The 17,727-nt window shown below is 42.0% G+C and overlaps 1 protein-coding gene across 2 annotated transcripts in view; it reads right to left on the bottom strand.

The window, feature by feature from the left end:
- The window catches only part of CLYBL (citramalyl-CoA lyase), a 2,027,539-nt gene that overhangs the window by 1,687,197 nt on the left and 322,615 nt on the right, over window positions 1-17,727 (bottom strand). Inside the window, exon 1 of one of the 2 annotated variants that reach the window (XM_085622260.1) lies at window positions 4,511-4,643. The exons of the other annotated variant lie outside the window; for it this stretch is intronic. Coding sequence (XP_085478386.1) covers window positions 4,511-4,530 — 20 coding nt within the window. The 5' untranslated portion in view covers window positions 4,531-4,643. Of the gene's footprint in view, window positions 1-4,510; window positions 4,644-17,727 lie in introns of those variants that run through there. 2 annotated transcript variants of the gene reach the window in all.

Genomic DNA, 17,727 nt, shown 5'->3' with positions numbered 1-17,727 from the left:
TTAGACCATGTTTCAGTTATAGAAAAAAAAAAAAAAATTCAAAGACTACGTTCTGAAAAACATGAAAAAGCGTAATGTTGACTGGGAACATATACATTTAGGAATCAGCGATGTAGAAAATTAGCTCACCTTGAAGAATGTTCAAAAATGTGAATAAGTAGTATGAGGGAAAAAACTGATACCACCCTTTGAATTTGTGATATGGGATACCACAATCATTGTTATCAATTTGATGAAATAACTCAAATTCAAGGAAGACTCTATATGGACAAACAAACAACAAACAAACCTTGTATTGTATTTTGCAGTAGTATCCCACTAAAGTGTTGGCTGCTACATTGAGATACATAGTGATGTGGTATTTTATTTGACCCATCAAGAGAAAAACGCACAGATCGATTCGGCCCATCAAGGTGAATAGAGGCCCACAATAAATACAGGATGGTTAAGGGCCGGAAAATATGACAGCATATAAAGGCAAGCAAGTGACTTAAAAGTACTGACAATGTCAATCAAATTGAATCACTGAAACAAAAAAGGGCTCAATTTACAAAATATGTTACACATGCAAGTATAATGTATATGTGCAAAATGTAGAACCTTAGCTATGAATTCCCATCAATTGATTTACAAGATCAGTATTTTAATACACTTCCGTGCAGCGATTATATTTACGATGAATGAAAATCCCCAGTGTGAAAATATCTTCATTCGCCAATATGTCCAACGTGGTGGGAAAATGGGCTTTCCAAAGAGAGACGGTAGTGAAAAGTTGAGGAACCCCCACAAACGTGCAACTTTGTAGGGGGTTCGCAAACAACTGCAATTATTTTTCACATTCTTTGCACTTCTAAACAAAGTTGATGTAAGTGGTTTAGTAAGAGTGGGTTCCCACATTAACACTCCCTAAAATGGGGGGGGGGGTTCATGTCTGTAACATCTATTACTAAAACACTTTTTAAGGAAGGGGAAAGGAATTTCTTTAGCTGTGAAAACGTGAAGAAAGGGATTAAAATTTGCGAATGGACATCTTCTCTAACCCCACATGTGCAGAGTTTGTACTTCTTGGACATTCTGCATGAGGAGGGTTAGTGAGCACAGCCATCTGGCCAAGACTTTCTGAATAGATAAGTATAAATATCTGGAATGCATAATCTACACAGTGGTTAACTATACATTTTTGTGTTCATTTGTCGCTCAATAAAATCAATAAAAGAGACTTTTATAAATCTCACAATACTGTGATAGTGCCTAGGACCTGTAACGTTTTATGTTGCTCCTAAAAGTTGAGTATTCTTTTTCTTTCCCAGTCTGTAAAGGAGAGAGTTCCAAATGTTGGCTCTAATGCATCCAGTCATATGACCGTCAAAGGAGGACATTCAGAAAGGTCCTGGGATCCACCGGGTATTGCTATGCTGACCTCAAAGCCCTAACAGAACGCGGTGGATGATTTTGGATTTCAGGGACTTCGTGACCCCTCTCTCTAAGCATTTAAAGGTGAGAAAGAGGATTTTGGAACATAACCAATCCATCCTCGCAGTGTAGCGTTTGCTATTCAACAAATGTGCCTCTGCACCCCACAGCAGAGTATGAAGCACTGTATAAATACTACAGTACAATACACAGGTAGCCAATGAACAGTGAGGTGCCTGAAATGTGACCACAGGATGAAATGCAATTTCCTGAACAAATCAAAAACATAATTTAGCTACAAGGCCGAGCAGGTTAATCCTCTGCAACCCAAGGAAAACCTTACATTGATTGGTTAAATGGGAGGCTAAATAAAAGAAAAGAATGTGTTGATAATAACGCTGACAGTTTTTTAAGGATCCCAAAACATACTGAAAAGGTGGTTTTATTTCACAACTCACTTAACCCTGCAAGTGACGCCTACATTTAACCTGCAAGATACAGACACATTTCTAAACCATGCGAACAACCAATTCCTCTACATGGCTTACAAATGGCCCATCTAATGGCTGTACATGCGTGGAAAACAAGAGCAACTAAAAATAGAAGCCAGGAAAATAAAAATAAAATTAATAATACAAGAATAAACTTCTCCATAGCCCTAATATCAACACCAAAACAAAGAGAACAGAATAAGTGACCAAAAGTACATGCAATTTAATAAGGAAAACTGCTAAACATCCTGGTACAGCACAGCTCAATTTCTGAGAAGATCTACTGCATAAACTGCTCCCCACTCTCACTGGCCTAATCGGGCTCAAAAAAGCAAATTTCAGTGTATGTATTTTTAGTTGCCATAACAACTGCTTAAACGTGTTCTTTAGCCATACTGAAATGCACACATTTCCGAGGAATAACGTTCTCGCACACAATGTGTCTTTTAATGTATGCAGTCACACTTTGCTCTTAAGGCGTATAATTAGCTGATTTTGCTTTAGAAAGAAATCCACCCTCGTGCTCTGTGCACCCAAGTCAAGCATCCCCACTATAACATTAGGCGCCACTTCTGAGAAACAAGGTACCACTTTCCTCAAGCTTGCAAAGGAAAGTAGTGTGTAGTAAAAATGAAAAATGTTCAGGTTTTTTCATACAGCACTTTAAGACAGGCCTTTAACTGTTTCTGAACACTTTCAGTTTCTGCAGATGCAGCATGTAGCACAAGGACAGAAGGAGATTTTCAACTGATCAACATGTGAGGATCGGTAATAGAACTGCCACCAGGATTGCTCCCATGGTGGAAATCCGACTTGACCAGTTACACATTTACTGTTGGCTCGAGTTTCAGTAAATGGGGTTTTAAATAAACAAGAACAGCAGAAAAGGCAAGTAATCTTCTATCGATTAAAAAAATGCCATGTGAAATTAAAAGAAGACAACAATAAAAACAAATCTCAATTATAACAGAAACCAGTGTCAAGATGCAAATTTGATGAAGTAGATTTGTTTTCAGGGTTTGGGGATTATAGTCAGCAACCTAATCATTAAACCAGCTGATAAATCATGAAGAAGCTGCTTAGGAGTTTGCCTTTTTGCTACATTTCCACGTACATGTAATCATTTTTTGACAGACTGTATTAGAGTTTTTAGTTAATTACGTCCCAACGCAAAATAGTAAATAAATAAAGTAGCCCATGAGAATGCATTCACTGAGCAGATTACATTCAAAAGAAGCAACAACAAAAAATACACTATAGGCAACCTAAATGTACAACAACAAAAGAGTGACCAAAAACACAATTCTAAAGCACGGTAGGATTAGTGCTGGTAGCATTTTATTGAATTATCATGATTCCCAGTTGGAAAAATCCAACTATTCTTTGTGTTCACAAAAGAAAACTTAAAAAAGCATTTATAGCAAAAGTCTTGCATCTAAAGAGTGTCCACCAAATGCCCTACAGAGGGGAACACTTGGATTTCAGCCATGTTACCCCATCACTGACTTCTAAAAAAAAAAATGGTTTCCCAACCTTGATTAATACTGAGAACATATATATTCGTGTATATTCACTTTTGATAGCAACTATCTTTCGAAGAAGGTGAGTGAAAATTGTATTACATGCAAACTTTAAAAAAAATAATTAAAGAAACATCGTTACATTTGGAAAAGGGGATGTGTTGTATCCTAAAAACTAAGTAGACACAGAGTTGTTTACTTGCCATGACTGCTACTTGTATATAAAGGAAAAGAATAATTAGTCAGAAGTCCAAATGTACTTAAACAATGTGGGGGTGGTGCCCACTGTTTGTTGTGGTGAACTGCCTGGATTTTAATAATTCTGATTTTGTTTTCAAAGGTTTTCCAGTCTGTATTGCACCGAGCTCACTGGAGCACCCACAAAGCAGCAATTTAGCACTGGACAAAATAAACGAGAGAAAGACATTTTTGAGAAGAAGGATATATAGGCGAAAACATGTAATTCAAAATATCTCCTTTTAAAACAAAGCAGCAACTAAAAGATTATTCGGAAAATAAGTGTAATGTTTCCATGCTCACAAAGAGTACTTTATATCAGTCAGGCATTCTCTGATCAATGAGGTCAGACTTGGTTTCATGGTTTCAAAATTGGGGGAAAAACAGACTGTGAACACAGCCTGACAGTTAACACACTTCCTGCTTACAGCAAAGCATTATTAAGGTGGTGCGCGTCAGCTTTTTGTCAGCCACACGGCTTCAGCGAAGCTTTAACTAGCGCCTTTACAGTCGGTCGAAGTTAAAGGGCATCGTCCCCAGTGAAGAAATGCAGGGTCAACAATCCTACAGCCCAAGCTAATTTTTCATTTCCTGAATAGCTTTTATTCTGGAAAATCACTGACAAGATTGGCTTCATTTATTCCCATTTAATTGTGATATCAAAACGGGTAAAGTGATCTACACAGCTTTACCCTATGAATTATAAATCAAGAGACGGCATAAAATTCGACGCTCCTGCCCACCTGAAAAATTCATGGACCTAACTCTGAAGCCTTACAACACTGTGAAGGTGGGTGGGGGGAGGGGGGGGGGGTAGGCTCGCAGTTTAAAAGACAGAATGGCCCCCACCTGGAACGCAAGTAAGGCATTTACATAGCCCCTTCCATGCTGCTCACAAGCCCTCTTTCGAAATCATCATGTCGAAAACAACACTCACTGGGGGTGGCGTTGAAAGGTAGCCAAGTTGCTGCAGGCACCAATGCAGCGGGGAGCACAAGATGGCGCTCCCTCCAGCCCACGCTCGCCTCAGATCTCCATTGCCCCCATTCATCAGCGCCCTCCCCTCTCCTCCTCGGGATTTGATGAGAGAAACACTTCAAAGAGGGCAACTTTCGGCTCAGTCGTGTTGACTCGTCCTGGCCAGTGTTTGCTTTTCGGCTCTACTGACGTTTGCCCCTTCGCCTGTAGTAGGAACAAAAGAAGAAGTGGGGCAGAAAACCCACATGTACTTTTGTGTGTACGCAAACAAAATGGAACTAAGGGACGGGTGCTCGCGCAGGGAGGCGTTACCCCCAAACAAAGCTATCATCTCTTAGGCCTGCGTTCGGTTCGTTTCTTGCACTAGTGTACCGGTCAATGTGATGCACACAGCCCACTGCAAATTATGAATCCAACAATTGAGAGCTTTGCAACCAATTGTCCAGTTAGGCCTGGTTTAAAAAAAAAAAAAAATACTGGCACCCGGGGGGGGGGGGGGGGGGGGGGGGGCGAGGGCTGGTCTCCTGCTTTCGAGGGGGCCTCGGCCTCCTGTCATTTTACACTTGAAAGTCCGACTGGGTGTGGGAGGGGCTCTTCCACATACTTCGCAGGGGGGTGGCGGGGGCCTCCTGGACACCAGCCTGTTTCTAAGCACTCCAAATGCTGACATGCGTGTCAGGGTTCAGAATTAATCCTTTCATACAGGGGTCGGCACAGAAACGGGTAACCATGTATAATGGTTTCATAACGCCATGTCGGAGTTCATGTGACATAAAAATAAAACAGGTGCACACGGAGATATGTTATACGCCCTCAAACTTACAAAAACATTTTTGGAGGTTGCTTCCAATAGTGCTGCAGAAGGGCCATTAATTAATAAAACCCGAGTAAAAGCCGTCGCTCCCTCCCTACACTGGGGGAAATTCTCACAGCTCAAGCATGCCCGTAGGAATGGTCCCTTAGAGACCCTGCTACAAATGACAGTAGTACAGGTACATTTCGGATTAAAACCAGACATCCCAATACAACCCTCAATCTTTAAAATCCCCCTAAGAAACGAGGCAAAAGTAAATATTCACATTTTCGCAGTGGCATCATTTTTATCTGAAGAAATTACAATCACAGACTCGATCTAAAGTCATGATGTAAAGATAAGCATTCATTTCTTGACATGTCACTTTTCCAGAACACATATATAATGCCTTTTACCGCAGTGCATCTCACGGACAAAGCTGGTGGAAAAGCAGCATCATGCCATTCTGAGCGGTGTGGAAATGAAAACTTCTGCTCTACCCCTATTACCACTTATTTGCCCCATTTATTCACTTGACTGGCATAGAGGTAAAACCACTTGTGGACCATGATTAACAGCTTTCATGATGTGGTCTAAAAGCACAGCAAAGTAAAACTGTGGCCAGCTACCACAAGCAAAACGATGATGGGGGGTCTGCCCCCCCCCCCCCCCCCCCCCCGCCCCGAAAAAAATGCCCAAAACAAGCAGTAACACGACACTAGACATCTATTTTTGCACAGAACTCTAAATCTGGGATAAGCCCCAGTGGTAACATTACTGACACCACAAATTATTTACACATTTTTGCTTTTTGCTCAAGACTCAGAACGAGCAGCAGAGTCCCTCATTTGCAAAAAGCCACAGAAAGTAATACACAGTGTCATAAATGATGCACAAGGTTTAAAATGGTAAGTGAGATATTCCTTGTATTAAAGGCTTATATCACTAGTAATAAGTCCATATTGCTTTTTCATTCTGTGTTTTTTTGCTTTAAGGATTTTAAGCCTCAAGCAGAGTGGGAGGCCTGGATGAAACAAGTACACTTCATTTCTTGTACTCCTTTAAGATTCACAGCATCTGTTTCTCGCCTTGCTGTGCCCAGTGCCCTCTCAACTCATGTTTTGTCTCTGTCGCCTTTGTGAATAGGTAGGGGGTTCACACTGCGCACACACAAAATATTGCACAGCATATGGGCAAATCTTCTTTTAAAACGACAGACACCAGATGGGCCCTGTCCACTCCTCCAATAAAGTTCATTAAAAAAGAGAAAGCAAAGCAGAAACTTAAAAAAAAAAAAAAATCAGAGGAGCTCCAAAAGAACCCATCAAACAACCCAGTCTTTTGGAAGATTGGCAGCTAACCAGTCACAGAAAAAGCATTGTATTTTTCCCTAGAGCTGTGTTTTGCTATGTACAGCTGTGTTTTCACAGATGCATAGCCATGTGTTTTCACCAAAAGGTCTGGGCTTCCTTCAGAAGTGAAAGCAGATCAAAGGTTTAAGGGCAGGAACACAGGACCCCTTTTTTCATCTCTCCCTCAGAACACATCTTTATTTTTGTGCAGTGGAAACCGACCACCCCTTTCCCATCTGCTGTCCCGATGCAGCGGCCAGGTTAGGCCCTGCCGTGTTATCATAGGCCGGTCCACAGAGATTAATCGTCGTGTTCAGAAGATGTGAAGATGGGAAAAAAACACACAGAGGAGAAAAGCGCAGGGCCAGTGGGTGCCAGTCGTGAGAAACGCGCATGCCTTTCACTTCCATGGCTACAGACAACGCAGCAACTCCGGATCTCAACAGGCTAAAATTGTGTATTCAAAACCGAGTCTGACCACATGAATGTGTTAGATTCAATATTTCATAACACACCTGGTGCAAGGTTGGAGCCAATTAAGATGCAAACACGGACAACACGTACTCGCTCGGAAAGAGCCATCCAGAGGGTAAATAAAGGTAGACACAATTTATTTGGTTTATGAAAAGAAGAGAAAACATATTGGCGTGAGGTAATTTGATGTAAACGAGTGCAGAGAGCTGTCTAAATACACGCCATGTTGTTTGAACAGGAAACAGGCTTACATGACCAGCTATTTAAAGTGCTATAACAGAGGCTGAAAACGATTCATCAACGGAAGTCACAGTTAAAGGCCATGATAAAACAGGACTAAAAAAGGCCAACCCTCCCAAAAATGTATTTTATATTGAAAGTAACCCTCTACCTATGGAGTTAGCCATTATAGCTGCATGCATAACATGCAGAACAGGTAAGTAGGTATTATGGTCCAATAATGCCACTGTCTTTCGTGAATGCCACAAGAACCCCGAGATGGCCCAAAGAGTCGATGCTACATACCACAGGTTCTGTATTTTTTTATGTCACGTTTAAATTGAGGCATTCGGCATGCAACTTATGAATTTCTTACAAAGAGAAAATGTTTATTGAAATCAGGAAGTTAAACACTTATGGTTGTCCTAAGAATAAAGACTAGAACAATGTTCAGTTTTGCTATTCATAGAATGGGGTTTTTCGTAAATACATTCTTTGACGTTTAAAAAATAGAATTTACCGGTAGGAGTGCGATTTCTGAAGCTGTTATGCTATCTTCTTCCGACAATGGGCATGATAGCAATTACAGCGTTCAGGTTTTGTTTACCTAGTATTGGACAGAATACCACTTAAACAAAGGTCACTCAGATGATGAGTCGCGTATTTTGATGCTTGCATTATCTAAATTAATTGGCATAAGCTAATTAGGTCGTGAAAAGAAAATCGAACTCAGACTAGGTCCATAATTTACAGAAATTATGAAATGTAGTTCAAAGCAATGGCAGACAGCATTCGTGCTTTTGAATTACAGATTTTTTTTTTTAATCAAGTCTTATTTTTTGCACTTAATATAAGAATAAGTGATGCGTATTAGTTGTTAAAACATTATCCGCATTATTCCAGTAAATAATGCTTGCTAAGAAAAGACTCTGTACGCTTATTTGGGTTTCAATTAGAAAACGTGTTCAGATAACAAAACGTTTTAGATATACACTTATGTAGATATATACATGCATGTACTAACACGTTTATAGTAGGGGTCGGCATGTTCCAATCGCTCCCCGAAGCTACGCAGACGAAGTGTAAACGATTTGCCCAGGATCACATGCTTTGTTGGGAACCCAGGATTAGAATTTGGACTATTGGTTCTATGGTTACTAAATTAGATACTCAATTACACTTCGTCCAATTCAAAATGGTACACATAAAATATAAATGCATTTGAGCACTTAGTTCCCACTCTCTCGCACAATCACAAAACATACCACACAAACTCAATCTACGACATGAATAATCTCAAACAACAAAGTCCTCCCTACACGAAATACTTTTTTCGTTGTGAAAAGAATACAGCGACAATGTCATTGCTTAATATGGCCTTTAATATGTTTCCTCATATTAAGATGTATTTGCACCAGCAGTTTTGGGATGACCCATGCGCGGGGACATGCTATTGCTTCTGCCCCCGACGTTCTCCCACACCATCGACGCTAACCCCCCACCTTAGATTAATCACGAGAGCACCCCATTTCAAAAGGGCCTCATCAGACTGTCTGATCAACCCACGTGATTCCCAAAAATATAACTAATATTAATAAAAGAAAATTCGCAATGCTTCTGCAGATGTCTAACGACACCTTTGGCTATGCATGAATGCCATCTAGCGGCCGATCGAGGAACAGCGACATATCGAACTGAACTACGCACCAAAGGTCTTGCTTTCATTGTAGGGGGAGCTATTCAACCCAATCAATTCTCTGTCCTATTTTATTGAGTAGACTATTTGTATGACGTTTTCGTCGTCTGTAATGGTACACCACTATTACCAGGATTACGGGCGAGGAGAACCTTGTAGCACTACCGAAAATAGTTTATCCGCTCAATGTAAGGGAACTAAATGGTTAACAGTGTCCTCAAAAACCCCAGTCCCAGGTGGAAATGTATTTTCATGTTTGATCCAAAAATAAGATGCCACAAACCCAATTCTCCTAAGGGGCTACAGGGAGTGTTGCCAGTTATGTGATATCCCTCGTTGAATGGACAACATTTTCTCAAGCTGGGGAACTCTCCCAACACAAATTAAATCCGGTGTGTAGTTTACGTGCATGCTTGGTAAAACGGAGTCGAGGCAGCAAACACCAACAGTGTTAAGGTTATAGCGAAGGTATAAGTCTTTCCTCCCCAAATGGATTTTAAGGACGGACTGTCGAGCTGGGGTGAGGGGCCACTCAGTTTTTCATATCTCACAGATATTCATAGACCTTGGGTTGTAGAGGGGTCCCTCGCACTAGAGTGACTGCAGGGGCCTGCGTTATGCCTCTGACGATTTCCAAATTGTTCATTTATGGATATAAGTAAAATGCCAACTGGCCACGGCTGTGCCACGGCTCTGGTACCGAAAGCATGGAACAATATGGACAGGGAGTCGCTAATATCTCACGAGTACTCACCATTGCCTAACCAACATCAATGTAAAAAACAATGTCATGAGCCGATTTCTTATTTCTTTGGGTTAGGGGGTCGTAAGACCCCTGGCCGTATTTATTATTTTTCACACAAAAAACATTTTATCATAACATTTTACACAGTAACCAAATTATTTACTTCTTGTTTACAAGTGAGGCCTAGCCTTAACAGAGATTCTAGTACATGGAAATCACCTAACCATAACTAGTCCAAGTGAGCTCATGACTGGCTCAGTGCCCCTCCTTTCGACTTGGTGGCAGCACCCCATGGAGGGTCCAGGGACGCTGAAGTTAAACTTGGTATATAAAAGGATGCCATGAAGGGCATCTTGAACTCACTCGCCCAGCTTAAATACAACTCAAGAGAATGCAATACAATGACTGCTAAGAGAAAAGAAAACAAAAGGGGGTCAAACATGATATTACATATAATACATACATCTTGATAGATCGCTGCAAAAGAAAATACATTGTTATCATTAAGTCCCCCATCACCCAACCCCTACTACTACAAGCACACCCTTGGGCACCCTGCTCTGGGGATGGTGAGTCAGGGGAAAAAACTATCTAGCTCGTGTAGCTCCCGGCAGGGCAATGGTATGGAAGTAGGCCCACCAGCAGCGAGCAGCACGCGGATGTTGTGGGCATCTGGGGATCGAAGCGACCGGGTCCTCTTCGGCTGCGAGCAGGAACCAGGAGACCTGTTTGACGCCGTACAGTACCTTAAATAGGAGCAGGGTTTTAGCTGCTCTGCCCCGGAAGCACTGTAGTGGTGCATTTACAGGGCAGGAAGCATCAGATCTCACAGTTTGGCATTATGAATAGTATGCTTTATTTCCATTCAATTATTATTATTGCAGGGAGAGCGCCGGAGAACGTCTGACTCGTTCGCGGGCTCGGCGCTTACTATCCGCTTACAAAATGGCCGCCACGCATCTACGTCATCACGCAAGTGAAGACTAGAGAGCAACTCTACATATCTCCCCTTTTTACGGATAACACAATCAACAAGAATACTTTTACTTGCGTGCATACTCCCTTCCGTCTCCCATCTCAAAGTCTCTAAACCTCGAAGGTCTCACCACCGTCCTTCCGGTCCGAGTGCATCTCACAGGGGTGCAAGTGGCGTGATCGGTACCCTCTTGGGAGGTTCTCGCATCTCCCCCTTCAGTACTTGGGGGAACTCCTTTGTCGGGAGATCCACAGTAGTTTTCCAAGAGTTCTTGAAGACTAGAGCACAACTCTACAAGCACTTTAATGCTTCCGCCCAACCAAGCCCAATCCCACCGACCTTACCATTGGGAGCAGGGGCGACCATGCCCCCTTGCTGTGCTTGGCCTCAGGTACCCGCCATATTATCGGCTCCCCCAAGGGGTCGAGCCTCTGTTAACTGGGGATGGGAAGCCTTCTCTGACCAGAACTCAAGGCAAGTTTCATGTCACTTGGAGAGCCTTCTTGTGCAGGACCAGTGCTTTAGAACCATAGGCTGCAAAGAGTTGTATTGTCTGCACAATCTTCCAGTTCTATCCTACAGCCTCTCAGAGCTCACTGCAACCAGGGTATGTAAAGATTGTTCCGCTTTCCCAAAGGAACTGGGAAACAAAACTGGGCGAGAAGTAGTCTTAATAGTATGAAAATTGGAAACTACATGTACAAAGCACCAGGATAATTAGACCGGGGATCTCTTTAACTTATTCAGCAGATATAATGGATACAAAACAAGCAAATATATGACATGTTCTATCATTTTAGTGGGTATTTATTAAATGCAGTGTTCACGCAGAAAGGTGTCATGTCACCAGGGACTGCAAGACAGTAAACACGATGGAAAATAGATGGTGGCGTTATTGTATCTGTAATGGAAGTCTGTTGTATGGATGAGCAACTTACATTTTAAATGCATGATCATTGAGATGCACTCAGCGAAAAGAGTAGGCCGTTAATAAAAATGTGGACGAGGAGCGGATAATCAATATTGCATGTGCACTGCTGCACAGAGTGCTGGTGGAGCCTCGCAGCAGTGGCCCCATGCGGCCTGCCTGGTATTAGACCTTGAGAAGGCCTTTGACACCCTAGATTGGGACTATGTGTTTGCATCTTACAAAAAATGGGAACTAGGTGCAGGCTGCTGCGGATGATAAAACTCTGCACGGCGCCTTCGACAACAGTCAAGACAGGTTGTTGTATTTCAGCCCCTCTGCCAGTGGGCAGGGGCATGCGTCAGGGTTGTCCCTTGTCTCCGTTAACTTTACCCTAGTGGTGGAGCCTCTTGCACAGCAGTTTCACAAATCTGAACAAGACTGGGCTATACCCATCGGCAGCGTGACACACACCATCTCTTTGTATGTAGATGACGTTCTTGTGTACATCAGGGCTATCCGTAGTGGCAGACGTGATATTATACATATACTAGATGTCTTCAAAACCACCTAGGAGTTGGGAATAAACTGGCATGCGACCTGTCTGTTTAAGCTCTGTCTGAACTGCCCTCCACATTCCATAAAGGTTGGTGAACACGTTGTTAAGTGGGAACCACACATCTTTAGATACTTGGGTCATAAATATGTACCACCCACCAAGGACTTGCTAGATAGTAACCTCACGAAGGTGATTTCCTCCCTGCGATCCCAGATTGCCTTTTGGTGCTCTCTTCCCCTGATGGTGCGAGGCCAGATGGCCCTCCCTAAAATGGTTATGCTTCCAAGACTTCAGTATTATTTCACCAATCTGCCGATCTTTGTTCCTCCCAGCACATTTTAGATGTTGAATGCAATGTTGGGTGGCCTTGCGTAGAATAAGAGGAGAGGTAGAGTGGCGCTGGCCAAGCTGCAACTGTCAACGGAGCGTGGAGGACTGGGAGCTCTGATGTTCGAACACTACTATCTAGTGGCGCAGCTCCAATGGCCAACTTGTTGGTTGGCTGGGTGCCATTTAGCAGAAGTGTGTCCGGTATCGGAGACGAGGGCATGAGGCTTGTGCAGGAATTGTTACTCCAAGGATTGGTAATGCCTGTACCCCAAACACCCACAAATAAGAAAAGAACAACCCACCTCCAACAACACACTCTCTAAAAAGAGTAGTAAATGAAAAAAAGTCACAAAAACTTTATAGCGGAAGGTATCTATTTCTTTTATTTATTTACCACAATTTATACACATTTTCACAAACATAAAAACAGTATAAATGAAAAATAACTGTATCACCCTCACAGCAAGGAAAAAATCAATCCACACAATCACAGATATATCACTTATACCTTACATACCTACCACACTAAGAAGTAAAATACTTTAAAACACATGTACAGTCTGTCTGTTACAGCACCCTAATGCTTCATGTGGGCACCTCATAGGTATGTTCAACTCAATATATTTTCTTATTATTATTTTCAATACTGCATATTTTACACATATACATTAAATACATACATGTATACATCTAACAGGACAAATGATCTTGAACATCATTATTTACCCTTACTTCATACAAAAGTCATAATGGTAGGAGGCAAAAACACATCTCATAGATACAGTATAGATTGTTTCGGGCGTCTGAATGACTGTAGTGCTGGTGCAGATGCGTGTTTTGGTGTGAAGTGATCAGCCAACCACACACCTTCCTCAGGGCACAAGATGATGTATCAATGATGGATAAAACAAGGACTAAAAGGAGCAGGACGGCAGCCCAACAATAGTCTGTCTGCTACTTGCAGACAAGCGTAGTCAGTCTGAGCCACAGGTGGTCTTAGAGTAGGTTTAGTCCAAGTGGACGCCTGCACAAATTCTAATAAATTATACTAGGGGATCTGGTCCTCCTAGTAATACAGGTCAGGAATAAACAAGCAGCTTACCGTGGCACAAGTCCAATTGTCCACTACCTCAACGTGGAATCACTGGGTCCTAGCCTTAGGAACTCTTCTCGGGAAAAAACCCATACGAGACTGATGTGTAAATCACAGAACAGCACAACAAATGCTTGCACCAAATCCAAATGGAAAGCTAGCGGTAGTACACTGGCAGAACATGGCCGTCCAGTCCGGTGTGGCAATGGCAGCTGCACTGCACCGCGAAGAAATACTGGGACTACAAAGGCGTCCCATCGCGGCCGAGTGGGACGGATTGCTTATTGCCTTTCAAAGCCCCCCCCCAGTGGCAGTGACAGCTCTGAATAACTTGACATAATATGCGCCTTCCCGACAGCGTTCTCACACAATCTTATGTCTCCCCTTATGTGCTCCACCTTCTCACCCCCACAACCTCCAGCATCACATGAGTGGATATAAAGAAGTTGGAGTGACGAGGCATTGCCTCAGCAGAGCCAAAGTGGGTGCTGTGACGTAGTCTGACCACCCTCCACACCATCACTGTAGTAGGTTCAAAATCAGGGCTGTACTGCCCAGGTACCACATACGAGTTTGTGTTATAATAGTTGTATGCTGTCACACCGTCGTAGAATCCGGGTACACTGGATATGGCTAAAACTCAGCATGCCAACAATGACTTCTTGGATTATTGATGATGCCTGTCATGCTTGTTGTAGTGCATATTGGCAAAACTCAATAAAGAGGGTTTAAAAAAAGATATCGTATGTACACCGCCTATAAAGAAACCCACATTAGTTTAGTAATGTCAACATTAAGCCCCAAAATAAATCTGAGTGTTCTTACAGAGATATCTTTTCTGTTAAGATCTTTAGGACATTTCTTAATGAGAGGAACACTTACAACTAACAAAATGGGGGACTTTCTCATTACAATTTAACAACTGGTAAGCCTACCGATATTAAAGAGTTATACAAGCTTACATTCGTTGTTCAAATGAAACGCATGGGTATTGCTGGCTCACACTGAGGAACAAACCACAATTCTTTACATGCTCCTTAAACTACTGCAGAAATAATTCATTCAAGTTCAACAAAGAAGAGCGAAACAATAATGATGACGAAAAGAACGCTCTTTTTGGGAAAGAACCCCTGAGAAGGATATAACTTTGCGGGTCTGGGCACCCCTTCTGCTGGCTCGAACTCTCTACAGTTGAGTCACAGAAAAAAAGAACAAAATGCAGAAAAAGAAATCTTGAGGTTAAGAAGATATTTTGGAGCTGGGGTGCTGGCCTACCAACCAGAAGCTGTACGAGAAAAAGTTCAACACCGTTATATCATATGGGCTAAAGCCCTGGACTGACCAGACATCGGGAAAAGAACCAAGCTATTGAGCACAACCCAGATAAATCTGTGATATCTGCTTCTTCACCAGTGCAACAGCCATCTAGATTTGTGCTTTCCTCTGAGTCGCACCAAAGTGTCATAAAAAGGAGATGTGGTTTGTAGCAACAATAAGCAGGTCTTCATTCTAACTCCTCAATCTAAGATGGAAAGAGTTCATAGACACCAATAGTACATTTCCACAAAACCCCCAAACTCAAAAAGAAGTGCTAGGCCTCCATCTGTCACCAGGCATTTTGTATCTCAGCCGCAACGTTTATCAAAAAGGCATACTTCAAAAAGATGCTCTATTACAACAATTTAGTCGTGATTCGCGCAGAGTGGATGCAACACCTAAACAACCTGGAAGACCTACTATTAGTGGAAATAGTCAATTAACAATTAGTTTTAAGTTACATTTTTTGTTCACAGAAACTCTTTGTCTTGCAGTAAAACGCAATTTCAAAACACTATAACAGATGAAACATACTTCACAATTTCTTTGTAGCATAAACAATTTTGCGCCACCCAAAGTATAGGGTCCCGAAATGAATGATAGCAAATGCTGTGCAATAATAACTTCCTAGGCAATTGAAATTTTTAGTGAAATTATATCTAGGACGTGTCCAGATAGTGTAGCCAAAACAATATTTAAAAATTTCACAATAGTGTTTATTGTTAATATGATTCTCACAGAATCAAAGAAAAAAATCAATAGTTAAAAAGGCAATTCAACAATGCATTTGTACATAATATAAACATTCAATGTAGTAATAGTCATCAAACAACAAATAAAGATAAAAACAAATCAGTGGCCATATAATTATCTTCTACGCGCGTTTCGGCGAAAAGTACGCCTTTTTCAGGAAAAGCCACAATTCTTCAAGTTGTAGCCTAGCGAACAGGTGAGAAGTGGAGGAATTATCGGGAGATAGCATTAACAGCCTGATATTCGATGCAATGCTTTTAACGATGTGATGTCACGATAGGTAAGAAAAGTTCAAAGGTAGAGCCTGTTCTATCTTTTAAATAGCTTTTAAGATGTAGAGATGAAATGCTTAGATAGACTTGATGTTAGTTCGTGGATTCAGGATATTCTCTCTATGCAGCGAGATTCTTTTTATATATATAACGGATGAATATTCCGCAGGTGGTATTTAAGATAATGCCATTTGGAGGACGGGCGTTTTGTTTATAGAGCAGATATCCTGATCCGCGGCGTTGTGAAGTACCGATTACTTCTTCATGGACGCTAACTCAGCTGTAGGTCGGGCGGATAGCAAATGCTGAACAGTAGACCCTGAGGAATGGAACCAGTCTGAAAGTTTAACATGGATTCTTACTAGGAGAAATAAAGGCTATGTAATAAGTAAACCATAAGATATTAACAGTACGTCCAACATGCAATAATTTCCGGTGAGACAGAAAGGTGCATGTTGAGTTAATGTTGGTGCACAAGGGTGTACATGCATGCAGACTAATCAATAATCATGCCATGCCTGAAAGTTAGATGCAGGTAAGCTCATACATCTGATTCAATCCACAATCTTCTGCATTTATGCATCACGGAATGCTGGTCCAGGTTTGGATATTGGGCGTGACCCACAAGGCACTACTGATTAAGCATCTGCCGCCATATTTAGAGTGCGCTGAGGATCTTTCCTGAGATGCCTCGATACATCGTGACCTGCTTACCTTCTTCATGTGACCACCAACAAGTCCTTGTTGTTTGGCACTGGTCTGTTTGTCTACTTGGAAGTGGCTGCAGCTTACTTTGGTTGGATTCAACAGAGCTGGAGCGGCCAGCCCAGCTCAGCAAATGCTCACCGCCCTTCCTTGGAGTTGCCAGTCACACACAAGGAGCACATCTGGTAGACTTTCTGTAGGCCCCAAAAGTGGAGAGTGGGTGGTATATGACACGGTACGTTGAAGACTGCGCAGTTCACCCTGAACTTACCAAGTGAGTGTTTTTCTTTTGCATATTGTTAATGGCAGCTACAACTCATGGCTGAGCTGTCAGATCAGGGTAAAGTTGTTTTTTCAGCATTTAGATTTAAGGCAGTTTACCGTTGTTGAATGAGTCGTAGTGTCGCAAATGACCGCGTACTAGATGGAGGGCTGTTATGTGTGGTGGGGGTGGCCAATCCCCTGCAGAGGATTACACAGCACTCTTTAGGGTGTAGAGTGGACCATCATGAGTATGATTATGAGTAAACGTCATGAGTATGATTATGAGTAAATGTTTTAAAAATGGAGGTTAAGGGACCTCCACAACCATACTAGGAGACAAAAGATGCAGGCAATCACTAAAGGATTACAGATAGCGATCTTATTGCTCCAGGAAACCCACCCTTTAGACTTCTACCATCAACGTTTTGCTATATTGTGGGGCAAAAGAGATGCTTCCACTGCAAGACTGCAGATTCAAGGGGATGCCTATTAACTTTAGGAAATCCTGTTAATTTACCTTTACCAAATGTATCCCGTACACGGAAGATGGATATATGTTGATCTGGGAGAGTGTTGGGACCATTGCTGATGATACTGCAGAACCTACAGGCACGGACTTTAATTCATCTCACT

Source organism: Triturus cristatus, chromosome 8, assembly GCF_964204655.1.
Source record: "Triturus cristatus chromosome 8, aTriCri1.1, whole genome shotgun sequence".
Taxonomy (NCBI): Eukaryota; Metazoa; Chordata; class Amphibia; order Caudata; family Salamandridae; genus Triturus; species Triturus cristatus.
This window is presented reverse-complemented; position numbering and strand designations above follow the sequence as displayed.